This window comes from Alternaria atra (assembly GCF_907166805.1).
Source record: "Alternaria atra isolate CS162 genome assembly, contig: 23, whole genome shotgun sequence".
NCBI classification, from domain to species: Eukaryota; Fungi; Ascomycota; class Dothideomycetes; order Pleosporales; family Pleosporaceae; genus Alternaria; species Alternaria atra.
The window spans coordinates 3,224,889-3,248,706 of NW_025091321.1; the positions used below are offsets into that span (position 1 = coordinate 3,224,889).

At 51.6% G+C, this 23,818-nt stretch overlaps 11 protein-coding genes across 11 annotated transcripts; 3 read left to right on the top strand and 8 right to left on the bottom strand.

Annotated features, from left to right (window-relative positions):
- Nucleotides 1-173: 173 nt before the first annotated feature.
- ALTATR162_LOCUS4626 (uncharacterized protein) lies at nt 174-4,626 on the bottom strand (the record flags this gene model as incomplete). Its single annotated transcript, XM_043312241.1, has 7 exons — nt 174-239; nt 301-1,161; nt 1,212-1,423; nt 1,471-1,935; nt 1,988-2,193; nt 2,695-4,078; nt 4,131-4,626. The coding sequence occupies 7 exons, from the start codon at nt 4,624-4,626 to the stop codon at nt 174-176; spliced, it is 3,690 nt and encodes a 1,229-aa protein (XP_043168176.1).
- A 523-nt stretch (nt 4,627-5,149) lies between these two features.
- On the bottom strand, nt 5,150-6,430 carry ALTATR162_LOCUS4627 (uncharacterized protein; the record flags this gene model as incomplete). The annotated part of the gene is made up of 1 exon (XM_043312242.1): nt 5,150-6,430. One exon carries the CDS (start codon nt 6,428-6,430, stop codon nt 5,150-5,152), a length of 1,281 nt encoding a protein of 426 aa, XP_043168177.1.
- Nucleotides 6,431-7,094: 664 nt separating this feature from the next.
- On the bottom strand, nt 7,095-8,199 carry ALTATR162_LOCUS4628 (uncharacterized protein; the record flags this gene model as incomplete). Its single annotated transcript, XM_043312243.1, has 3 exons — nt 7,095-7,252; nt 7,406-7,489; nt 7,665-8,199. 3 exons carry the CDS (start codon nt 8,197-8,199, stop codon nt 7,095-7,097), a joined length of 777 nt encoding a protein of 258 aa, XP_043168178.1.
- Nucleotides 8,200-9,086: 887 nt separating this feature from the next.
- On the bottom strand, nt 9,087-9,612 carry ALTATR162_LOCUS4629 (uncharacterized protein; the record flags this gene model as incomplete). The annotated part of the gene is made up of 2 exons (XM_043312244.1): nt 9,087-9,551; nt 9,610-9,612. 2 exons carry the CDS (start codon nt 9,610-9,612, stop codon nt 9,087-9,089), a joined length of 468 nt encoding a protein of 155 aa, XP_043168179.1.
- A 292-nt stretch (nt 9,613-9,904) lies between these two features.
- ALTATR162_LOCUS4630 (uncharacterized protein) lies at nt 9,905-11,093 on the bottom strand (the record flags this gene model as incomplete). The annotated part of the gene is made up of 3 exons (XM_043312245.1): nt 9,905-10,598; nt 10,646-10,860; nt 10,908-11,093. 3 exons carry the CDS (start codon nt 11,091-11,093, stop codon nt 9,905-9,907), a joined length of 1,095 nt encoding a protein of 364 aa, XP_043168180.1.
- A 1,226-nt stretch (nt 11,094-12,319) lies between these two features.
- Nucleotides 12,320-14,434, top strand: ALTATR162_LOCUS4631 (uncharacterized protein; the record flags this gene model as incomplete). The annotated part of the gene is made up of 3 exons (XM_043312246.1): nt 12,320-12,662; nt 12,724-13,039; nt 13,093-14,434. The coding sequence occupies 3 exons, from the start codon at nt 12,320-12,322 to the stop codon at nt 14,432-14,434; spliced, it is 2,001 nt and encodes a 666-aa protein (XP_043168181.1).
- A 274-nt stretch (nt 14,435-14,708) lies between these two features.
- ALTATR162_LOCUS4632 (uncharacterized protein) lies at nt 14,709-17,045 on the bottom strand (the record flags this gene model as incomplete). Its single annotated transcript, XM_043312247.1, has 1 exon — nt 14,709-17,045. One exon carries the CDS (start codon nt 17,043-17,045, stop codon nt 14,709-14,711), a length of 2,337 nt encoding a protein of 778 aa, XP_043168182.1.
- A 382-nt stretch (nt 17,046-17,427) lies between these two features.
- Nucleotides 17,428-18,378, top strand: ALTATR162_LOCUS4633 (uncharacterized protein; the record flags this gene model as incomplete). Its single annotated transcript, XM_043312248.1, has 1 exon — nt 17,428-18,378. One exon carries the CDS (start codon nt 17,428-17,430, stop codon nt 18,376-18,378), a length of 951 nt encoding a protein of 316 aa, XP_043168183.1.
- A 208-nt stretch (nt 18,379-18,586) lies between these two features.
- ALTATR162_LOCUS4634 (uncharacterized protein) lies at nt 18,587-19,337 on the bottom strand (the record flags this gene model as incomplete). The annotated part of the gene is made up of 2 exons (XM_043312249.1): nt 18,587-19,204; nt 19,275-19,337. The coding sequence occupies 2 exons, from the start codon at nt 19,335-19,337 to the stop codon at nt 18,587-18,589; spliced, it is 681 nt and encodes a 226-aa protein (XP_043168184.1).
- A 241-nt stretch (nt 19,338-19,578) lies between these two features.
- ALTATR162_LOCUS4635 (uncharacterized protein) lies at nt 19,579-20,296 on the top strand (the record flags this gene model as incomplete). Its single annotated transcript, XM_043312250.1, has 4 exons — nt 19,579-19,581; nt 19,827-19,891; nt 19,949-20,101; nt 20,155-20,296. 4 exons carry the CDS (start codon nt 19,579-19,581, stop codon nt 20,294-20,296), a joined length of 363 nt encoding a protein of 120 aa, XP_043168185.1.
- Nucleotides 20,297-20,815: 519 nt separating this feature from the next.
- Nucleotides 20,816-22,646, bottom strand: ALTATR162_LOCUS4636 (uncharacterized protein; the record flags this gene model as incomplete). Its single annotated transcript, XM_043312251.1, has 2 exons — nt 20,816-21,944; nt 22,369-22,646. 2 exons carry the CDS (start codon nt 22,644-22,646, stop codon nt 20,816-20,818), a joined length of 1,407 nt encoding a protein of 468 aa, XP_043168186.1.
- Nucleotides 22,647-23,818: the final 1,172 nt, after the last annotated feature.

Here is a 23,818-nt window from a genome sequence, read left to right on the forward strand (position 1 = left end):
AATCCTCCTCGCAGCAAGATGGGGTAACGCAAATGCACCGAGGTTGTTATTGTCGTGGAGTACTGATTCAGGTTCCCCGCATTTCGCATCCAACAGCTTATTTCCGATACCGTACACCCGCTACGATCGACACAGACTCGAGAGCTTTACTACCACCGCATATACAGCTCCTCCTAGAGAAGAACAATCGAGCGTGGCTCAGGATAATTCGATGCTTCCGGGTACCAGTTTCGCGGCTCCTACATAAACATCAGCATTTTCATTCCCGCCAGTCTAATCACTGTCAAAGCTTGTACTTACTCCCTTCGTCTCGTTGATATCTACTCTTTGAATCACCACCAGCCCAACCCTTATGTACTCGCTCCGCTCTGCATTCGTACAGATGATCGCTATACCGAAAGTCGGTGCGATCACCAAAACATCGCAGTGCTCGTGTGTCTCGACGTCGAAAACGACGCGCGCAGGGTGGTCCTCTTGATCGCGCAGTCGGATACCGCAAGAGCGATATGTATGTTGTACTGGATCTCGCGAGATGTCAGTGATAGTTGTTATCGGGCCGTTGATACGCGCGAAGCCAGCGGCTAATTCGCCGAGTGGGTTCAGTCCCTTGGGTGTGACACTACACTCTTCGAGAGTCGCACAGAACTCTCGCAACGAAGCGTTCATGTCAGTAGTCAGAGCCCCCAAACTGTAGTCCACTGGTCCGTCACCAGACATGAAAGACCAGGAAGGAGCGGTCCATGTAGCGGGCCGCTGGAAGGGCGTGACATCGTTTTTAGGTATCCATAGCAGCCATTTGGGGAAATTGCGCTTCCAAAGTCCTGCGTAGCTCGTATCACCAGTCATGCGCTGTAAAACGGTCATGACGCCTGAGATGGCTGGAAACTTATCTTTGGAGTACGTGATTCCTCGTGAGGTGTAGTCTCGCACCAACTGGAACCAGGCATCTTGTCCAAGGGAAGCTCCTGGCGGTAGACCTATGCAGGTTACCACGGCGCTGAGTGTGTATAGATGTGTCCAGTATTTTCTCTGCTCTTCGTGTTCAATACCGTTGGGACACCGCCAGAGCATGTTATCGCTTCCGAAATGTATAGAACGCGGTGGTAGCAGTTGCTCTTGTAGGACCCATGCTCGTTGGTATAGCGGATCTCTTGCCGGTCCCTAGATCGCATTAGCTTGTTGTCGGTTCCTTCTCAGATCTCAGACCTTACATAGTTGCGCGATTGTTGAGCGACAAAATACAATTCTAAATCACCTTCATCATCGCGGATATGGACTCGTTCAGTCAGTGGCATTTTCCGTGGTCCCAGAAATCCCGCTCCACAATGTGAAGCGTTGGATGCGGCTATGTTGATGTATGACCTCGAGTAGATGTCGGCCATGACTGCTGATTCTTTCTCCCAGTCCGCCGCGTCATCTTGTACTACAAGCAAAGACATAGGGGTTAGTGTATGCATGGAAAACGAAGACTTGCATTCATACCAATGGCAAGACAATCAATCCATATATACCGAAGACCAAGGTATCGTGCTATCATGGCAGCATCTTGAAGGGTTTTGGGAAGACTCTGAAAGCCGATGCCAGTCTTCCGCGCCGACAGAGTCTCTTTAGTAGTCATGAAGGGCAAACCACTACCCCAACAATAGCTGAGCGTTGCGTATTTGCCCAACTGCCCCGCAGTAGTTTCAACTAGCCTACATTCGCTCTGAAGGAACAGGTCTTGCCACTCATTCACATGCTCAATCATCATATCTGCCCTAGGCATGGCCTCGAGATCCAAGACCCTTGTAGGTAATGCTACGTCTTTCTGTATGGCGCAGCATTTTGCATGTTCAGTGTTGCAACTATGGAACCAAGCCTTGAGCTGTTTCAGTGGCACCGGATTCAAGAGCGGTTCTAGCTTCACGCTTTGGAAGAAATTTGGAGGCGAAGTATCTAGGTTCATAAGTAGGTCATTTTCAGCTGGGAAAGAGCCCAATGGACGTACCAAACCTATTCCGGAACTCCACAGCAGTCGTCTCCACGGGTTCTAACAGACCGGGAGTCTTCTTCTCGAGAAACAGACTGAACTTCTTCGTGGTGTAAATGTCTTCGGATCCAGGAAGAAGAAGCCACACAGGAGCAACGTCCAGATTCACCTCTTGTGAAACTCGAATATACGATGGTCGATTCTCCAAATCATGAATGAGCAGACTACAGAGCACACAATTGAGCGCACTTTTTCTCAGCTGTGGCAGTGTGGTTTGACGCCTATTGCATTTCCAGATCTCGCTGTCGCATCCCCAAGGTCGACCATTCTCATCGGTCCAAGAATTCTTTTTCCAATCCAGAGGATACTCGCCACGTTGGAGTGAGCGGAAGGGTATCGATGTGCAGCTTCCGCAGAGTGACATGAAGGATGATTTGCGGAGCGGAAAGGGCAAGTCGTAATTGCAAATTGTGATGGGAGATGTCTCGAGTGGGGTATACCCGCCTTCCTACAGCCTGCAGATGCTCTAAGCCTCACGTGTGTTAGTTCCGTGACTTACCCAAGTAGGTAACATTGAATGAGGAAGGTGTTTTTTTCCAGCTACTTTTTTTCCGTATGTGATCTTGAAAAGTCTATCACATCCATTGCACGTATGCTTAGCTAACAAGCTCGAATTGAACAAAAACATTGCTCATTTCCGTAATCTCATTCTTCTGACCCATCACCTCCCATATCCGACACCCCCACCCTCAGTCGCGATATCAAACCAATCCGAGATATCGCCAACACAAGTGGTGCGCAGATAAGTCCATCCTCTAGGCCTCTGCTTCTGTTCCAACTCCGGGTCTAACTCGAGCGCACGCTTGTAAACCGCCGTCTGACCGGTGGTATCAATCGGGTTGATGTAGTCAGGGATGTCGCCAAAGTCCTTCTTTTGGAAGCGCTGGTGCCAGGTAATTTCTACCACGCCACCAGGGACGGAAGAGAAAGACACGTTTTCGACGTAATGAATCCGGATGCCGAGACCGTACATGACAGCTGGGAACCACTTGAGACGGTCAAAGGAGGCGAAGGCGGATGCGCTGGGAACAGGGACAACGAGCCTGGAGTGGAATGTGGTATCAGCCTTGTCTTTGTACTCATCCTCGCTAGTTAAGGAAGAGGTGAGCTTCATCAGCGCGATGAGTGTGTTGAGCTCTGGGATGCCGCCATAGAGGTACTGTGGATGGAGTTTTAGCGGCAAAAGACGCAGGCCGAGAGGTTCCGCCAAAACCCTCTCAAAAGCATCAGCTTCCTTGATGTACTGGTTCATGCGACGGAGGATGCTGGGCGACGCACTCTCGTTGCGCGTTTCGATGCTAAAACAAACATGGCGGATCATGTCAAAGCGGCCCAAGTAAGCCAGACGATCAAAGTAAGTCGTAGTATCCGGCCCGACCTCGAAGGTGTTGGTAGAGTAGAATATAGGCAGGGCCTCAGCACGAGTCTGCTTATTGATACGAGTAATTCCAAGAAGATCGCTAGTTGCGAAATGGTCCTTCTGGTTCTCATCATGAAACTGGATGGCCTCGTCTTCGTAGTCACATAGATGCGGCTTGATAGGTCGGTCTGTATCAAGCGCGAAGGCGTAGATGCGTTTACGTAGCTCGGAGGCGAGATCCATGAATTTGGGAAACTTCGACACGCCAACCATGCACTCGATAGTCGTATGCTCTTTGGAATGAAATTTATGGCAAAGCGTACACTCTTTGCTATGGACCTTGCACTTCTTCCACTTCATGCAGATGGTGCAATATTCGCGTTCAGACACACCGATCTGACGTGGCCATCTTGGAACCTTAGCCACCATCGTAGGGGATTTGTCCTCGTGCTCTTCAGTTTCCTGAAGGGAATTATTGACCTTTGGAATGGGTGCGTCGAAACAGGGCGGCGAACGGGTGTGAGACTTGGGCCTATCTCTTGGTCTCTGCTGATTAACACTATCTGTTGAGCGGCCCATGTCGACGAAGGGCTGATAGTTGATCGAGCTGCTGGAGGGTGGCTGTGTGAAATGACGGTATCTGCGCAAGTATGTTTCATTGTAAGAATGAGAATCGTGAATCTGACCACCTGTAAAAAATGAATGGCCGTTCTCATGCGTCATTTCCTTGAGCGCTCGTACCTTGATTCATAATCGAGAGAGAGCGTTGACGACCCATAAAATTCGTACCACGGAACAACGACCCACTAGGACCTGTCTTGAACGAATTGTCTATCTTCGTATTTTCGTCGAAGAAGACAACGCCACAGCTGTCACACAAGAGCTGCTCCTGATTTATGCTCTGTCGGAACGGCATCAGGCAGCAAGACTCGAGCAGTGGTAGTGGCATGTCAGTGTCCCCATTAGCAGCATGTGTTTCGTTCGAATAAGTGTTATTGATCCTGTTCACCCAAAGCCCCGCATGCGCTTCGGCAGCGAGACCATCATCAGTCTTGTCTGCACCAGGTAACTGCTGAACGTGATCGGTTGGCTGCCGCATGGCATCTAAATGTAGCTGCGCGTCGTCCTGGGGGTGCTGTGGATCTTCATTAGCTTTGCTGGAGAAGAGAGAGTCCCAAGGCGAAGGACCTACCGTACAAAAGCGCTTCGACGGTTCAGCGGCCATGGGAAGTAGCATCTCGTTTGACGAGCGTTTCTCACGAGGAGGATGACGCCTTGTAGGCGAAAGTGAGTCTCTACCATTCATCGAGTACCTGTAACACTGAAAGGCTGGTTGCAATAGTTCTGAGGCACAATACAGTTGTCACAATTGGTGCTATCTCCAAAGATTGAGATTGAGACCGAGGTTGAAGCGGGGTCGAGAGGTGAGGTAGAAGCGTTAGAGAGTAAAACCAGAGAGGTGAGTACTGATGAATGAGCATTTGTACTGGAGCGTGCATTGCATGAGAAGAATAAGTCTGTGCGCTCACTGGCACTTCGCCCGCGTTCTCACCTCTTTGTATGTGGAGCCTAATGTCGTGGTGACGCGAGAGCGATGCCAGTGTTGGTGATTAATGGCAAAGGCAACGCATAAAACCACAGTTGAGCTTTGTGCAGTGACGACATCCAACGCCCAAAATGTGTGACTCATGTGGATTGAGAGATAGGTACGCAGTCGATTGTTCACATTTCGCGATTAGTTGCCTTTCATTCGCCGCCCCTTACCACCTCTTGTTTTCGTCAAAATCGCGTCCCTGGCGCTCTCGCTCTAATCTAGCATCAAACTCTTGTTGTGCACGCTCCCTCTCCCTAGCCCTTTCATCATCACCTTCAACGAATGTATAAGAATCTCCAAGCGTGGAACCCTCTCTCTGCTCCCTGCGCTCAGGCTCTGCTCTTCGCGATTGCTGCTGTTGTAGTGGCTTTTGAAGCGGCGCTGGCGCACCACCGCGCCTAAGACGGTCCCACGACGACTCCCCTGGTCTTGCTTGCGGTTGAGGCTGCGACTGCGGGTTGTTGACTTCATCCTGGAAGAGGCCGCCGGTAGGAGAAGCGTCGTCATCGAAAGGAAGTGATGATGGCTGTGCGGACTGACGTCGTGGAGATGGTTGGCGATTCCAAGCTTCGGTAGATGGCGGACCTTGCTGGCGCTGTGGAGTTGGTTGCGATGTGTCGTTCGAAAAAGTCTCCCATGTTTCTGACGCCGTAGTTTCGGTATCCCATGCTTCGTTTCCAGCGGTCGGGCTCATGTTGTCACCTCCCTCACCATTTTCTTGGGCTTGCTTACCCCACCTAGCCTGTGGCGACGGGCCGCCTCCCGCGCGGTTCCTTACCTGCTCCTGGAACTCTCGTCGCCTGTCCTGAATCTCGCGTCCTTGTTGTGCGGTCCTTTGTCCTTCAGCGTGTGACGAAGCCTTCAATTCCTGTCCGAACTGCTCTAGTTTAGGATCGTTTGATGTGTTGACTGCAGCGAGTGGCTGAGCGAGGAGCTGGCCGATGATGTTGCCCATCTGTCCAGCCACCAACACGTATAAGGAGAATCGCCACGTATGACGCGCAAACTGCGCCATCTGGCCCTTGATGGGGCCAAATTTGTTTCGATCGATGTCCTCGACCTTCGGTTGATAGAAGGGATACTTCATCTTGTCCCATGTCCTGTACCACTGGTACGTTCCTGCAGCTGCACCCGTGGCGGCGAAATAGCTCTTTGTCTGCTCGAGCTGGTATATGTGGTAGGCGAGCGCCTGTGCTTCCTCCGAGTTCAATTGACGGCCGACTTTGCGCTCAGCGAATTTGAGTGTAGTTTCCGTCTTGAAGCGAACGGCGCGATCGGAGAAGCCCATGAAGGTGCCTATGATAGGTAATGGCTGAGGTAGGGCGCTCGCGTCAAAACGAGCGCCTGAGGATGGCGGCGACGCGGATGCATATGGGTCGTCCGACGAGGGATATGGGTTATCCGAGAAGCTCTCCGGGGCTGTATTGTTGACGCCCTCAAGCACCATGTTGATGTGTATAGAACTGGCTTACGATGTTGTTTGGTCGTGAAGAGAGGTGCGTGGTGTGACGGGCAAAGAGACATGGGAGCTTGTGGTAGGCTCGAACGATGACGGCATAGAACTTTGCCGCGGGATCACCACCTGGGCAGGGTCCAGTTCACTGCCAACACCCATATACAATGCAATCGCCCAAGATGCATCTCACACCAGATCAACATAAATTTTCCACATTGATCTGCCAACATTTCGTCATGCAGGGATTGTTAAAAGTTGGAAGATTTCAATACGGTCTATTCCCAAAAAAGTCCCGACCAAGCAATCTACCATCCCCAGAATGTACGTACTTATACAATGAATAGAGAAACGAACATACTCCACGTTCGATCGAACAACTGCGAAACCCCATATGCACGCAAAGAAACAAAGACTGGAATGTGTTGAGTGAGGAAAGTACCCAACATCGCTTCAGAAGAACGCCGCGACCCAAAGCCGCCTGCAACGGCAAATTATGATAACCAGAAATAACACTCAAAGTGTGCTATCAGAAGAGCGACACATGAGAAACTTGGTCCGCCGTCCCTCGCTTCACGCTGTATATACTTTTGCCGACCCTGGATGTCGTTCGAAGAGGAGACGGTAACCGAAGTTTCCGCTTGACTAGATATAACAACTATAAGATGATACAGCGGCATCCAGCTGTAGGTTCATCGTCGGCATCTCTTCGGCTCCCAGTCTTTCCGGTTTTAGCGTTTTCTTCGTCGTCCACCATCTCTTGTGGCTTGACTGTCATGTGCACCACGTTAGGCGAGTCTGTCTGGAACCGGCAATCTGTCCGTTGTCAGTAGCTGCACCATGAACTCTTGAGGGTTGGCCTATGCAGGCTGCGCGTTGTAGCTGGTTCAGCCAATAAGAGGCATGTGCCGAGCGACTGGACAAGCCATGCCAAGACATGAGTTGATGGAGAGAGAGAGAGATTCTTACCCTTTAGTGGCGATTTGTCGTCGAGCATGCGACCAAAGTGTATCAGTCGTATCGAGCCTGGCGATGTAGGTCGAGTCTCCCATTCTATAACAAGGAGTTAGCGTTTGCCTAAGGGAGTGCGAAGATGTATGTCAAGTTGCAACGGCCCTCCAAACACGAGGCAGATGGAGGTGCAGAAAGATGGCGCCACAGCCACCCACTGCCCAGACAGGCCTGGCCCAAGTCTTGGGAAAAGTAAGGAAGAAATGCGCACGCGTACCTTCTCGCCAATCGCGCCATATCAGCTCCTTGAGCGTGTATACACTGATGTTGTAGGGGTCCATGTTCTCAACGTTGATATTGCGCTTCTTCAGGTACTTCTCCTCAATCTTATACGGATGTCTCGCGCCACTAGTGAGAAGCAGCATTATCACCAGCACAGGTCCGTTGGTGTTGTCTGGGTTTGCAGCTGGTGTATCGGTCGACGGCCCAATCGCCTCGGTCTCTGCGCGATTTAACGCCGCGGGAGGTGCGGGTTTCGCAGACGGGGAAACAGCGACGGGCGCGTTCTCAGAGGTGCTGGTCTCGGTCGCATGTGGTGTGGAAGTCGCTATCGGAGCTGCAACAGGTGTCTCTGCGACGTGCGTGCTCGTGTTTGTAGAGGCTGGTACGGCGCCCGACGCTTGCAGAGTCCTCATCTCGACCGGGCTTGACGATAGACCTTCTTCGCTCCTGCTCTGTGGTCGCGACCCTGAGCCCGCTTGTTGTGGAGTACTTTGTGGTGCCGTGGGGGCTTGATCCGCTGTAGACGCCATGGGTGGCCGACTTCACTCGCGATGTAATACGGCGATGAGCAGAGCGGGCGATTGGAAAGGACCAAGCGAGTGGATGATGGATGCACGACAGGAGGTCCTTCTGGTCAGCGTCGTCGTCGCAGTGGCTATGGCAGCGAAAAATAGTTTGGTGTTGAGATGTGTCGGGGCCCTGATGCGTGGGTGATGGAAGGTCGGGCGACCGTGCGCGATTGGCATGTCGCCGTCGTCGCCGCCGCCTTGCTCTCCCTTCTCCGCAATCCGCAAACGCGGCAAGAGCGACCCGCCGTCTCCACCAAGAGCCACTACTGAGCCGAGAACACGGCCTCGACACCCGGCCATGATGCTGCACGCTCAGAATTTGCTGGTACACATCCATCGGTACCACCAGGCGTCGTCCAGCCGAGTTGTGCTTCTCCTGTCGCTCTGTACAGTGCTAGACCCGCAGCGCGCCAGGTTTGGGCTACCCAAGCGTGCGCCCCTGCATTGTATCCCCCATGGCGATAATTGGTCTACATGCATCTACTGTACGCCACATGCATAGTAATCAGAGTGGACCCGGGGCTGATATTTGGTAACTGGGAAAACTAGCAGTACTGTTTAGCATTTGAAGAGTCAACAGCGAATCATGCCCTTCGCCGACCTTACACCTACCACAGCGAGGTAGGACAATGTTCAACCCGCCTCTTGTTCTAGTAGTATCCGGTTCCAGAAGCCACATAGGAGCGACGTATTGAGTTGAAGGTTTCATTATGTCATTCATGTCTTGATTCTATACCAGCACCAGACGTCCACGTCGTAGGCAGTCTGTACTGCACATCAACCTTTCACTTCCGTGCATTCGTAGTGTTCTCCAGACTGCTACGTGAGCATCATAGGAGTACGACACTCTACCAGTTCATCTTCATCTTGTGCTCGATCTCAGTGTGGAAGTCTGGCACCTCACGTAGTTCGCTGCCAGTGAACACATCCTCCCAGCCAATCTCGCAGTCACGTCCCTGTAGAATATCCCGGTGGACGCCACTGCTTCCACCTAGAGTTGCCGGCCTCCACTCGCCCGCCTCGGCAATCTTGAGCTCCATACCCCTACGCACTGGCTCTGCAATACCAAATTGTCGCCTCAACATCTCCATCTTCAAGCGGTCTTGGGTGTCTCGCCATTGGGTAAGACGGGCCTCGAGTGGGTGGGCGGACTGGAGAGCGACAGGTGCTGTCGACGATGATGAGGCCGTGGGTGCTATGGAAGTTTGGGCGAGGCGAGATCGCAGGGTGTCGTGAACACCGGGAGCAGAGGGTGCTGAAGTCTCGAGAGCGGTTTGCGTAGGATGCGCCTTGTTGGGGACGAAGCGGAGAGACTATGGTGAATGTTAGGACATGTTAATGTACATGAGCGCTATGATGCTGATAGCTTACCATCTTGCTAAATGTGGCGTTGAAAGTATGTAGTAAGGTGTTGGTTTGATCGATATGACAACTTCTATCTCGGATATTTGGCTTGGTAGACTGGGCGTTGTTGATGTTCGAAGGCGGGATGTCGAATTGTTGCGATGCTGCTGGAGCTCACTCTCCAGGCTACACTAGTGACGCGCCTCACTAGCGCCTTGGCACATATACACATACAAACTCCAAACCGGACGGTATCATGAACATCTCGAGTAAGACATCTGACACAGATATCATTCTTTCAATAGCCTTCAGCTGCGAACAGCTAGATTCCAACCATGCTGCTCAAAGGCAATCCCCAAACTACACAAGCAACTACCATAGCTCCAACACTGACCATACCTGCCATAAGAATGTTGACAGCATTATTGTCTAGCAAATCCCTTCCGACTTCGATCTTTCGACTCTCATGTTGCATATCCGCGACTGCATTGCCGCTCGCTCCAGATTTCAGCATCGTCTCCGATGCCTTGACCGACGCCGCAGTGTCCGCTCCGCTCGTCTTTGCAATGCCATTCTCGCCTTCCGAACTACTGCTGACTTTACTTCGTACTTGACCTGTCTTCGAAAGATGAAGCGGGTTACTGCTGCGTACAAGAACTCTTCTGCCTCCTTCGCCCTCTACAACCTTGCCCGAATGCACATCAATGACGCTGGCTTGGGCGAGAGCACCCAAAAGCGAATCGAGGAGTGTTCCACTGAAGCCAGCAGCGGTCAAAGCAAGTGTAAACCCGGTCTTCTCGGAGAAGCTCCAGTCTTTGCAGAAGGGCACGAACAGTGTAGACGTGGCTGAGAGTATGAAAGCTCCGAGCAGGCCGGCACCAAGTCCAGTCGCTGTCACCCCTCCATTCGTACCAGGCGGGACCTCACGCCAAGGAGCGGTTATAAGACGTGGCTTCGATTTTGAGAGGATACCGAGTTCCGAAGAGAACGTGTCTGCGGCCACTGCGGCATAGTTGCTAGAGAATGTTAGCACTATGCGGGCATACGAAGGACGTTCGCTTACGCTACAATGCCTACCACCAGCGCATCGCTCCCTCTGTGCCAACACAGATCCTGTTCGACGTATCTCCCTTCTTCCTTTAGCTGCCAGAGGTGCAGTAATATTAGCACCGAGGCTACGCCGGAGTTTGCAATGACTTGAACATGATTGCGGGTACCTTCCCCACCAGATGCACCTGTCGCGGATTGTGTCAACTTCGCTTTGATATCATGTTTAACCTGACTTTGTGTTAGCCGTCTTGTGTCGCATTCTCTGGAAAGCATACCTTTGTCACGGTACTGCCAGCCAAGAAGAAGACTGCAAGAAGCGCGAGGAATACACTCCACGGATGTAAAGCGTGCACAACTGCTGTCGCGAACGCTGCAAGGATTCCCACTGGGGTCAGTGATTTTCGTGAGTACGCTCTGTAGACTAGCGCAGCAATGGCTGGGACCGCTATAACGGGTCTCATGCTTGAACGTGTTGGACTTGGTGTAGAGCGGCACGGAGGTGTGGCTCGAGAAGGTGACACTTCCCGAAGTTGATTGAGATTGCGTCATGGCCAAGCATCTAACATAGCCTAGTGCCTATCGCCAACATCATCCTCACGGCCTCACAAGAATCCGCGCATACCTACTAGGAATAGAAGAAAACAAAAGTTTCAACCTTCTTTTCGAGTCTTCGTCAGGAACCAGAGAAGCGCTTCGAAAGCGCGTACGCATTCTTATCACCCCATCCTACCCCACCTTCAGTACTTCGCGAACTCTGCCTTACCGTCACTAAGTCTCTCACCAAAGCGCTTACAATGGATATGACCCTTATATACCCCAGCAGTCTCCCGAGAGGCTTCATGAGGGCTGTAGATGAATTCGGCCGCTTACGATTTGCGGCAACTTGCACGGAATCTTTGAACATCAGTCTAGACGAAGTCGAAAAGCAATCATCCATAACCAAGGCCACTCCAAAAATCAGTCATCTTTCGAGTTCGCAGCGGTTCTTTAATGGAAAACTAGTCGACTTTTAGGCACGAGTACATTTCACAATATTTAACATGGCTAGTGTGCAACGAAGTCAACGGCTTTACAACAAGGTCTCAGTGCTCTAGGTGTAAGATGAGAGTTCAAAGGATGCGCCTACGATCACAAGCACCGAATGCCAGCAGATAGGAGGTAATACAAGTAGGAGTGAAACGCTGATTAGCGATGTCTCTGGAAAGCTTGGTCGTTCTTTAATCTGCTTAAGCTTATCGTACGACGGGTGACAGCTCCCGCGTCTGGTAGGCGTCCAGTGAGGCTGTGCTCTGCACCAATCGCGACTCAGCTCGCAACCGGCCAATAAGACGGTTATCGCGAGGGATGCTGCGATTGGTCCGCGAGGGTGGCCCAACTAGGAATAGTTGAATCTGCCGCAACGCGTGGTAAGGCCCACAGCAATCATCTCTGACATCTTGTGTAAGGCCAATACCGTGTACCAGAGTTAGTCTAGATTGGCTGTATGTGGCTTTTAAGACCCTGAAATCCGACCCATAGCCACACAAGCTGCGCAGCTCTATATCGTCCTATTTGGGCGACCTGTCCGCAACCACAAACATGATACAGGATATAAGGTGTCCGTGTCTGGAACGATGAAGAAACCCAGACTCACTACTTCTTTTCTCTCTGAACTTGTCTTTCTACTGTCTTCTTCCACGTTTCGAGTATGGCGATATATCTCTTCAAACTTATCCGAAGAAAGCTTAGAGAACGCGAAGTCGAAAAGGCCATCCCAACTACAGATGACTCTCATTTGGTACCCGAGCCTGTCCCAGGGCAAGAGCTCCAAGACTATCCAACCCGACATAACCATGGACCTTCGCAAGACTCAACAGGGAGTCACATGAATTTCCTCACACCTGAAGAGGCCGCACAGCAAAAAGCAGAAACTCGCCGAAGAAGGATTCGACAGCTGAAGTTGATGCTAGGACTTGTTCTACCTAACTTCCTGGCTGCCATGGACGTCACTATTGTTGCTCCAGCTATTCCACTCATATCATCTCACTTCGGTATGTCGATGCATTCCTACTCCTCGGTCTCATTTACCCGCGTGCTAACACACGTCCCCAGATCAGCTCTCCGGAAGCTTTAACTGGATTGTCGCAGCCTATACACTCACATTCACTACGTTTATTCCCGCATCAGGTCAACTAGCTGACATCTACGGTCGCCACTTCGCACTCCAGTTTGAGATGTTTTGGATCATGATCGGGAGTGTACTCTGTGCTACGGCCCAGTCTTGGAGCATGTTGCTTGCAGGTCGTGCGTTGCAGGGTTTGGGTGCCGCAGGTATCGTGAGCTTGAGTCGTATCATCGTGTCGGATGGATCGACGCTGGCGGAGAATTCGAGAAGTACCTCGGTCCTATCGTTGATTATGGGATGCAGGTGGGTTCCCGTTCGGTTTGATTGAGGAGCTTGTGCTAATCGCGCTGGTCTAGTTATGCTGTCGGTCCAGTTATCGGTGGCTACCTTGCAGATGCGAGTTGGCGGTACATATTCGTTCTTCCTATCGGCGTGGCAGTGATTGCTATGCTCATCATCTTCTTCGTCATGCGCAAAGAACTCGCCCAAGGACGCGCCACTACCGAGCCAGGTGAATCGCGCCGTTTAGGATACATCTCTGGTCTTGCCATCATCGACTGGCCCGGCCTAGTCATGTTCATCTTTGGAGTAGGCTGCATAATTCTCGCCATACAATGGGGCGGAACACAGTACTCTTGGACCTCCGCCCCCGTCATTGCCCCCCTTATCGTTGGGATTTTCCTGTGCATCGCCTTCTTCGTGTACGAGTATCTCCTTGGCCCCAACCGCGCTGTAGCCAGACTCTTCCCTCGTCAAGTCCCCATGATTCCCTCCACACTCTTCCGCAAAAAGGACACAACGCTACTCATGGTTATCAACTTCTCCGCTGGAATCTCTATGGTCTCCGCTTTCTACTTCCTTTCTTACTACTGGCAACTTGCGGAGGGCTACTCATCTAGCCAAGCCGGTCTACAACTCCTCTATTATACGCCCGGCCTAGGTGTAGGCGTCTACACTGCAGTAATCCTATGTAACCGCTGGCCACAACAAACCTTCTCTCCTCTACTCATCGGTTCCATCGTCGAAGGCGTCGGTCTCGCGCTCCTCACTTACTCGATATCCATCCGCCACACAACAATGGTGAAGGTTTTTCTCGCTATAGCAGGCGTGGGGACAGGGTTACGCTTCATGCCTATTGCTCTTCACGCAGCAGGCATCTGGTCAACGCGTATCCCCAGTATGCAATCGCTGCTTTCCTTTATGGTGCCATTGGGAGAGACGGTCGGTATTGCCATGATGGGATCAGTTTTCTCAAACAAACTCTCTACTTTCCTGGCGGAGATCAATGATCCTGGAAACAGTATCTCGTTACCTGCCACTGGTCCGCCGAGCCTCGAGCTCTTGAACAGTCTTCCTGCAGCGGTGAAAACGGAAGTTCAGGATGCGGCTGCAAAGGCGGTCATGTGGTCTTTGATCTCTGTGTTGCCTTTTGTTGCCGCGGCGATCGTTGCATCGTGCTTTCTGGGCAATGTATGGATTGGTAAATCGGCAAGGAAGGGCAAAGAGGGTAAACCAGCGCGCGAAGCAGAAACGGGAAAGGTCATGTATGGGCTTTATGTGCTTGCGCTTTGTACTGGAAAAAATAGGGACCAGAAGCAAGATCTGGATGTCAACATCTCAGACGATGGGGCGATGAGAAAAGCGAATTTTGCAGGAAGGCGATGCAAGAACGACAATCTCAAAGAGGGGAGAGTATAGAGCTGCCGATAGCTCAGTGTGAAGATACTCATTGACATATACTGTATTATACCTTTGTTCGAAACTCTCTTGAATGACGTTCAGTCACTACTCTTACTGGAAGTTCTCGCCTGCCCATGATTCATGCCCATATCAAGATCGCCGTCAGTAGCCTAAAGCCGCATTTACACGACATCTGCCAGCCGACCCTCATCGGTATTCTCCCGGCCACCCCATGATCCCTCCAGTCTTCTCCACCGTTGATGTGATATGATTCAACGAGGGCGCTTGCGCGCTAGCAGATCCGCTCATGCGGCTCCCTCCAAGGCACACCAAGCACCTCGAAGATCTTCTTCTCACTCCCGCCCTCTACCAAGACACCCTCGTTCAGCTTCTCACCCCATCTGCCTCTGTGAACATCCTTGTAGAGCCCCTTCTGATTCAATCTCATATTCTTCTTGCGTGCCAGCAGTCGAATACTGCGATTGAAGATATCGTTACCAGTGAAATATATCAGCGCAGCACCCATCTCTTCTTCCGGGACAAGGAGGAGGTCCATTCTGCGCCAGACCTTCGATTTTGGAAGACAGGAAGCTCCGTGCCATTTTGAACCTGTAGGGTCGTTAGATCGAGAGGCCGCTAAGGAAGCTTTCAAGAAGCCGATTTTGTAAAGATGTGGGACTAGGACTTCGAAGATTGTTGTCCTCATAGCGGAGAGCGAAGTATCGGGTTTCGTGAGGATCATGTCGATGTCACCCGAGTCTTTTGCGCCACGGCGATAGCTACCCATGATGGTGGCTTTAAACTTGGGGTCGATCTTCAGCAGTTCTTTGATGACAACGGCGCCGTGTCCTTCCACCTCGGCTCGTGGTATGCGGGAGTTGAAGTCTTCGTAGTGCTCTACACCGACCTTGTTGCTCTCCGTAAGCTTCGCTTTGGTTCGAAGATCGTCGAGCGTACGATAACCTGCTTGGATCCATTTGTTGGCTTGAACAAGTCCGGCTCCGTAGACACCGAGAAACAAGCGGAGCACTGAATCAAGAGGGCCATCTCGTGTGCTTTCCAGTCTGCGGAGACGATCGGTGAGCACAATCTCTTCAATCTTGTCGGCCAGTCGCGAACCAATATTAGGTAGTGCTGCGGCTTGTTTCGCAGTGGTGATCTTGGCAGTCTGCTTCTTCAGGGTAGTAATGCACTTGCGGTAACTCAATATCCGCCATGTGTCCTGCATCTGGTCGTAGTATTGGCACATCTGATTCAAGATTTCAATAGTACGGGCGTTCGGGTTCTGAGACGTGTAGCCGTTGGCGCCCGGGTCCATACACTGGAATGCGTTTTGTTTGAAGGGCTTCTTGTTACGTAAGGCTGATGCTTTCGAGATGAAATCAAACTTGGTCGGTAGCCTGGGAGTCGTTGCCGTGGACTCTTCGTCTGTACCTGAGTCCTCTACGTCCTCCACACCGCTTGCTATTGAAGATTCTGCTTCCTCGTCCTCCTCCAGCGGTAAGTGTGCGGTGGCTTTGGTTTCCAATATAGCTTGAGAAAGAGCATCATTGAACTCGTCGATAGTCTTTGGTTTCGAAGCTTTCGTGGGGCTCGAAGATGGCATGACGAAGCTATCCTCGACGGTTTCTTCGAAGAACATGGATGAATCTGCATCTGCTGTGAGCTGGGTAGTGGGGACGCTTCCTTCTTCTGGGTATGAATCGGTACTCTGCAACCCCTGCGTGGCCATCTGTCGTGTTGATGATTTGATCTGCAGTGAGGTTTGCGATGCGGCTGAGGTATGGGACGGTACCGCCGGCTGACTGAGTTCTTTTCTTGTGGGTGCGCCTTTGGGAGCAAAGCGTGGCCAGCTCGGATCTAGAAGCTCTCCGAATCGTATACAATCCGGTACATACGGTTCGTACTTGACCAATACAATATCTTTAGGAAGGCCTGGTTTGTTCAGATGCTTCAGTAATTGGATATATGTGTGTGTTTCATCATCCACGATAACGTGTGTAATGTCTTCTCTCCATCTTTTGACCCAAGCAGCTCCAAGTTGTATTACTTTATGTATACGAAAACGCCGCGGTGCGGGAATGTCGTCGTTCGGGTAGAAATATACGATTTTGCCCTTGAGATACTGTTTGTGCTCAGGATTTAACTGGATATTGCTTGCTGGCTTAAGATTCTTGCTGTTCCCGCGCTCTCGAGGCACGTCACCGACTCGTATGTAGAACGGTGTAAGATCTTTCTCAGCTGTCTCAGGCAGGGATGGTACACTTTTCATTTTGCCCTTCGGACCAACAGCTACCATTGCTGGCCTACCACGCGGCTTGGCGACTGGGAGGCTTTTGACTAGCCCCGATTCGGGCGCCGTAGATGAGCGCATCAGCGTATGACCCGTATGTCGCTCTGTCGCGCGCTGTTTTCTCGTATGCGCCTCGAACTCCTCCCTCGGTGTCGGTCCAAGAAAACTGCTCGTCTGCTTCGTAGGGGACGGGAGTCTCATGGCCTTTGATTCTCTTAGTGCGCCTTCGAGCTTACTCACGCTGTCGTGCAGGATCTCTTGCTCATCGTTGGGGACATCTAGGAGCTCCTGTTCTTTGAAGTAGGCATCTTTGGCCGCAAGCTCGTCGTCTGACATTGGAGAAATCCCGGAAGTCAATGATTAAGTCCTTACCACTAAAGTGATATTACCCCAAGATTGGGCCGTTAGCAACAAAGGCTCCGCTTCAATGCTTTCAAGGTTGAACGCGGTGGGTGTAAGGTGTTTAACGGAAGCGATGGCGAATACAAATCTGCCCACTGCAGCGCCATATCTATTGAGCACAGACACCGTTAGTCGTGCTTGTAGTTACCTGGCAATGTGCAGGTGAGGGAGTCGTGTAACAGCACCGAGGCAGCAGCGCGTACAGGGGTGTCGGCTGACACGAAAGCACGTGGCACTTTGACCGCTTTGATACTAGTTCGAGGCTCACTCTCATCATTTCTCGAGTTTGGCGGGACAGAGATACTCCACATCCAAAATGCTGCAACCACGGATAGCAACGCCATTGGCGCGCACGTTCCTTAATGCCTCGTCGATCTGTGTAAGGTGTCAGGGCCGACTTGCAATACCCTCAATTGCAAGGCAACCACTCGCTCGACCTTTTACCTACGCACACACTCTCCGCCAGCAAGCAACAGATCCCAAACCCACCCAGGACTCACACACACCTGATCCCAAAGATGAGGATATATTCATCCCGAAGCCTCTCGGCCGCCCCATCGGTTTCAGCAGACCTCCACAACCGGGCGAAAATGCCAGCATTCCCAAGATCAAAAAAGACTACTCCGGCATGAGCATGTCGGAACGAAACCTCGAGAAGCGCAAAGACCTGGTAGAAAAGTGGAGCACAAACTACTTCCGTGATTTCAAGAATATCCGCAAGTACAGGTCAGGGAAGACGTTCATGGCAAACCCGAGAATCTTCAAGAAAGAGGCTGCGCTGTACTTTCCCAACTTTCACGGAGATACATTGGAGGGAAAGGACAAGGACACTACGGATGTGCTCAACGGGAAGATTAGTGTTGTGAATGTGTATAGTTCGGATTGGGGGTTACGCCAGGTGGACACGTTCACAGGCAAACAAGCGAATCCTGGCCTGCATAATATTCTCACGCAAAACCCAGGGGTTGCGCAGATGGTTGATGTCAACATCGAAGAGAACAGCGTAAAAGCTTTGATCATATCGTTGTTTCAGTGGCGCTTGAAGGCCTCCAAACCAAAAGAGGATTGGGGAAGGTACTTCATCGTAAGGAAAGGCGTTAGTGAGAGGATAAGGGAAACAATCGGGCTGTTGAACGGCAGAGTCGGCTATGTCTACCTGGTAGATCAAGACTGCAAGATTCGATGGGCAGGGAGTGGGGACGCGGAAGGGACAGAGATGGAGGATATGAACCGAGGCTTCGCGAAGATGGTCTCTGAAGCTCAGTAGTGCCTTCTACCAGGCCTATATTGGAGAGGTTTGATGATGAGCATGTAACGATATCTTGTACAGCATACGGAAGACTCCAAATTCCCATGATACCCGAAACCTCTGGAAACAATACAGGCCTAAGACGCCTTGCGCATAGCATGCCAATGAAAGTCATGAGGATATCCAACCCGCTTGAACGCCCAGAATGAAGATGTACAACCCCAGCCTACCTGAACCATAGCAGCATCAGAAAGCAGAAGGCGATGAAACTACCCAGTATGATGCCGTCTCTGCGCTTCTTTGTCCCAATTCTTCCAATCAAACTGTTGATGCCTGGCACTTGACTTGCTGCGCCTACTATTCTCCGGTTGATGCTTGATAGCGTTTCCCTTTGCAGACTGAAGTTCTCTTGTACAGCATATGCCTGGCTGAGGACCGAGTCGGCCACATTATGCGAGTTGTCGATGCGATTTCGCTCGTCAAGCATGTAGTCTGCCTCGGCTTGCTCTGGGTTTGCGGACCGGTATGCATCGATGTCCGATCGTACGTTGGAGAGGAGGTTTGCTCTATTGCGGGCGTCGTTGAGGGTGGATTTCAAGCGCGCAAGCTCGCGACGGTGATCTGAGAGTACTTCGCGATGCCTGGCAAGGTTGTTCTGCTTCACAGCTGAGGAGCCGTGCGTCGATTCGGAATCGAGCAGCCGCGATAGCTGGCCGACAAGTCCATCTCTTTGCGCAAGGATTTCCTGCAACCTAGTTTCGACGCGTAACTCTTCTTCTGACGGTTTCGCGGGTATGTTTGGTGTCGAACCGAACTGCGAATATGTATGGAACAGCGTCTCTGTCTGCCAGGCCTCATTAGCAGGGCTCCAGCGAAAGCCGACTAAGTCCGTCGCAGCAGTGCATAGAACCCACTTGTTGTTCGAGAGTGCGCGCTTGCTGACGCAGTTGCGCCCATCCGCCTCCAGTAGACGACATGTCGAGTATCAAGGTACCTTTCCAGGCGGAGGCAGCAACAATGGTTCTTGGACTTCTGGCATGATGAGGGTCGCACCGGCCCTGGCGCGGGCTACGCAATGCACGGCCAAGGCGCTAGTCCGTTTTTGTGATCGGTGAATAGTTTAGCGAGCACAGTCGAATTCGACAACACCGAAAGTTGCTCGTTGACGACACGCGAGACCCCATCCACATCACCCGGTCCTACTAACACACAGTCAAAATGGTACGTCTATGCTCTCAATTATCTGTTCAGCACGAGGATTGCGTCGCGCAGCCCTGGGACCGCCGACAGTGAAGGGGTCAGGCCGTTGCACCCTCCGCTAGTGGTGCTGCGCAAGATTTGAAGATTTCACGATTGAGAGAACGAACATGTGCTGACTTGATGCCTCCAGTCTACTCCCAAGGTCGTACGTACACCCTCGCTCGCGCAATCACCACCGTCCGATCTCGTGCTCACAACCGCTGCAGAAGACCGCCCAGCTGTGGAACAAGTCCAAGGATGAGCTCGCGTCCCAGCTCACCGACCTCAAGTCGTATGTCGCCGAACACGGAACACTGGCAGGGAATCTGGAATGCTGACGGATGTAAAGGGAGTTGATCCAGCTCAGGACCGCCAAGGTCACCGGTGGCTCCAACACCAAGCTCACCCGCATTCATGATGTCCGCAAGGGAATCGCCAAGGTCCTCACCGTCATCAACGCCAACCAGAGGGCTCAGCTCAGGCTCTTCTACAAGGGCAAGAAGTGCGTTTAGGCCGACTCGGAAGCTCCAAGGACAAGTTTCTAACATTGCCTAGGTACACTCCTCTTGACCTCCGCCCCAAGCAGACCCGCGCTATCCGCCGAAGACTCACCAAGCACGAGGCTTCGCTCGTCACCGAGAAGCAGAAGAAGAGGAACACACACTTCCCCCAGCGAAAGTACGCCGTCAAGGCATAAGCGTGCTTTCGTGAAGGTGTTTCTCTTTTCTTCCTTTGTCTCTCATGAAGCATTGCATTGCCGGGGCTTTTCCAGCTAGCGACTCACCAGTGTACCCTTGGTACCATACTCCAAACGGGGCGAGGAACGTGGGATAGCAGATGGGAATGGACGGACAGGGCGATCTTTAACGGAAATGGGTTGGCGTCCATGTCAAGATCTATGAATAAAAAGTTCAGACAAGCACGGAATGATACCTCATGATTTGTGAAAGGAGTTCACCTTGTTTTTACGATTCCATGAGTAACGTCCGATGCGCCTGAAGTATGAATTATGACCCACCAGAAGCATGAACCTGGATAATGCAAACCATTCGTCTGTGTTTACGAATTGATTGCATTACGATCATGTTGACAAAACTTTTGCGCTAATACTAAAAGAAGATGACGCTCAGATAAAGACATCTACAATGTCCATCGATCCACAGCCTGAATTACCACGCTGTTCTTGTTTCACAACATCAGATCTTTGTTGTACTCTTCAGTAAGCCGCCTCCCATTCCTTGTACAGACTTAGTTCTTCCTCTTTGACGCCCACCATCTCTTCCCTCACACCTATAACACCGACCTTACCAATCGCCTCTGGGTCTTTGTACTGCGCAAGAGAAGTCTTGAGCGATTCGATGACCGCCTCCTTGTCTTCTACAAGTAGGACGATGGCATCGAAACCACCAGCGCCGGGCACGACACCACCGACCACACCATCGAGTTTCGAGCAGTAATCCAGTAGTCGCGTTTGCTGAGGCGGCTCAATCGGTACACCAGACTTCTCGCCCATATAGCGAATCAAAGCGCGGTTGCCATCGATGATTTTCCTCAGAGTGTCATATTTCGCCGCGCCGTCACCTTGTTCCTCTGTAGCGAGGCGTGTAAGCTCAGCAGCGAGTGCCTCGTTGCCGTTTTGTAATTCCTTCCAAATCTTCTCTGCTTCTTCTGGTTTTTCTGATCTCCACGCGAGAACCTTCTTAACCATACCTGGTGTTTCGCTTCCGCAGTCGACATCGCACATGACCAGTCGCAGACCCTTGGGCATCTTGATAGCGGCCTTCTGGATCTCGGTGTCCCATGTCGGGCCTTCGACTAGAGAACGTAGCTGTGTTGCGAAACCGGGACTGCTGGGCTGAGTCAGATTACTCAGGAGAGATGGTGAGAAACGCTTGTAGAGACAGGATCCGAAGACCGCAGAGGCGATGTCGAAACCGCTTCCGACTTTGCCTTGAGCATGTGAGTGAGACGCCTGAGCAAGGTTGTGAAGAACCGTTTGCCCCCTTTCCGTGTGTACGTCGAACAGCTCTTTTGGTAGGTAGAAGCTTAGTACTGCTGCTGTAAAACTCGTGACCAGTGCTGCACTGCTTCCCAGTCCCGTCTTGTGCGCTTCTTTCAGGCTGACGTTGAAGTCCTGGAAACGGGATACCTTGTGTGGCTGTGAGATGATTTTGGAGCTGCGGGCGACACCTGGGTTGGAGTAGTAGGCTTGGTCGGCTAGAATTCGGATACTGGAAGGTTGAATGAGGGTTTTCGGGAGGAGGGTATGGATGTAGGTAAGTGCATATGTTAGAGCGGTTTCTATGAATGGGTTGCGGGATTGGGCGATGGACTGCTCGTGGCCGCTAAGATAGTGGTCAGTTGTATTCCATGTACCGGTTCAAAAAAAAAAGCGCAATGATGGTTGTGACCGAATCATATCTACTCATACAGTAGAGGATATCGTGAAACGATTCAACAGAGAAGGTACACGTTGAAGATATAAGAGCACAGTCAAAGCAGTAGCAGGGCGCGAGACCATGGCTTTAGTCGAGCGTTGATGTAGTACGATCACAGACATAGTTTGCGGTGCTACTATCATCCTGCAATAGTTGTTGATAAAGGACGGTATTGGAGACCCATTTGAGGTGCGCTACCCAATTGGGTAGAAGTGCGAGTAGGCTTGTTGAGGATGTATGCAAGAAAAAAAGAAAAGAAAGAACAACCAACAGGGCGGGCAACGATGCAGGTGAAGAACAAGTCTGATGAAGGGGGGAGAAATGCACTTACACGCTCAATTGTGTCACCGTGATACCTCCATCTTCACTCTGCGACCGATATCCATACTCCCAGATCGCTTCACGGAACTGAGGACTCGTGACCAGGATCTCATTGATCGTCACACCGGATCTTGTTTTGATAGGCTCAACAACGGTGTGAATCCTCGCGTCTAAGCCGAATACCAGACCTGTATATTCCCGGTCAAGTACGAGGTAGCCACCCGCAACTAGTACCTTCGCCGGACAAGAAACGGCCTTCGGGCTCAACGGCGCATCCGATGAGGACATGCTGGAAGTGGAGCAGTTGATGCGATAGGAAGTAGCGGGACCTAGATTAGTTGGATTGATAATTTGATAGCAGGCAGCAATATTCGCGCAATGATGGTTGGAGGGGGGCTGGAGATGGCAGTCCTGCGGCGGGGGTGCAGCGTAAACTAAGAGAACTGCAGGCTGTGGGTCACTGAGCTTCTGCCACGAACTCTTGCAGCTGCCGTCTATACACCGTTTCCTTCAGAACACCAACTACGGCTAGAATTATGATGATGCCACGATGATAAGTCAGTCACGTGCACATATACTGCGCCGCAATTCACATGCAGTGTTCGCCTCCGTCGGACATCCCAATCGATCCTCTGGGACCGGAACTGCGGATTTAAGCCATCAGCTGCTAGTCAAATCCTGCAGCAGGCCAGATCCATGCGGGGTGCAGCCGTGTTCTTCTCGTCGTTCTGTCTGACTCATCCAGAGTTCGATGGGCGTCCTGAACGGCGCGGTGCCATAATCGTACCGGTACCGACGTTTCCAGGGATGCGAGAGAGCGAGAGTCGCCCATTGGGTCGGAAAGTTGGCTCGCTCCCCGGAAGGACACGTCTTTCGGGCTGCGCGTGTGCGAACGCTTGCCTAAACGCGGTCCAGCGCGACATGCGATAATTTTTCGGCAAATTTAGCGTCCATCGCATCGGTCCTACCATTCATGACGACTACGAAACTGTGCGCTCGAAGCTTCCTTTTGACTCCCGCTAACTAACTTGCCTTCGAGGCTGACAATATCTCTCTCCAGGCCACCGTGTGCCTTGCTTTTTCCCCAGTCATATCCCCCTTCTACTTCTAATAGAATTGCGACATCTTCCAAGTATCCGACTGGACTTGGGGCAATAATTTAAGGTTCACCAAACACCTTCCAATTTCCCCACCACCGCACGCATTCCTTACACCCGTAAAGCGCGTTTGTTTGGCGGCCATCGTCAAATGAACCTGCACCGACGCGTAGGGATCTCGAGAATAGTAAGTACCCTCTGCTCCGAAGGTTAACAATTGCTTCTACCATCGCGATTCGCGCATGCGAGCCACAAAGTTGTTGCCTAAACATCAAAATTGATCGCAGGCCCATATCCGAGTCGCATGAAGCATCCCGATCATTAGATTCACGCCTAAAGGATCTGTGCTAACTATTTCCAGTC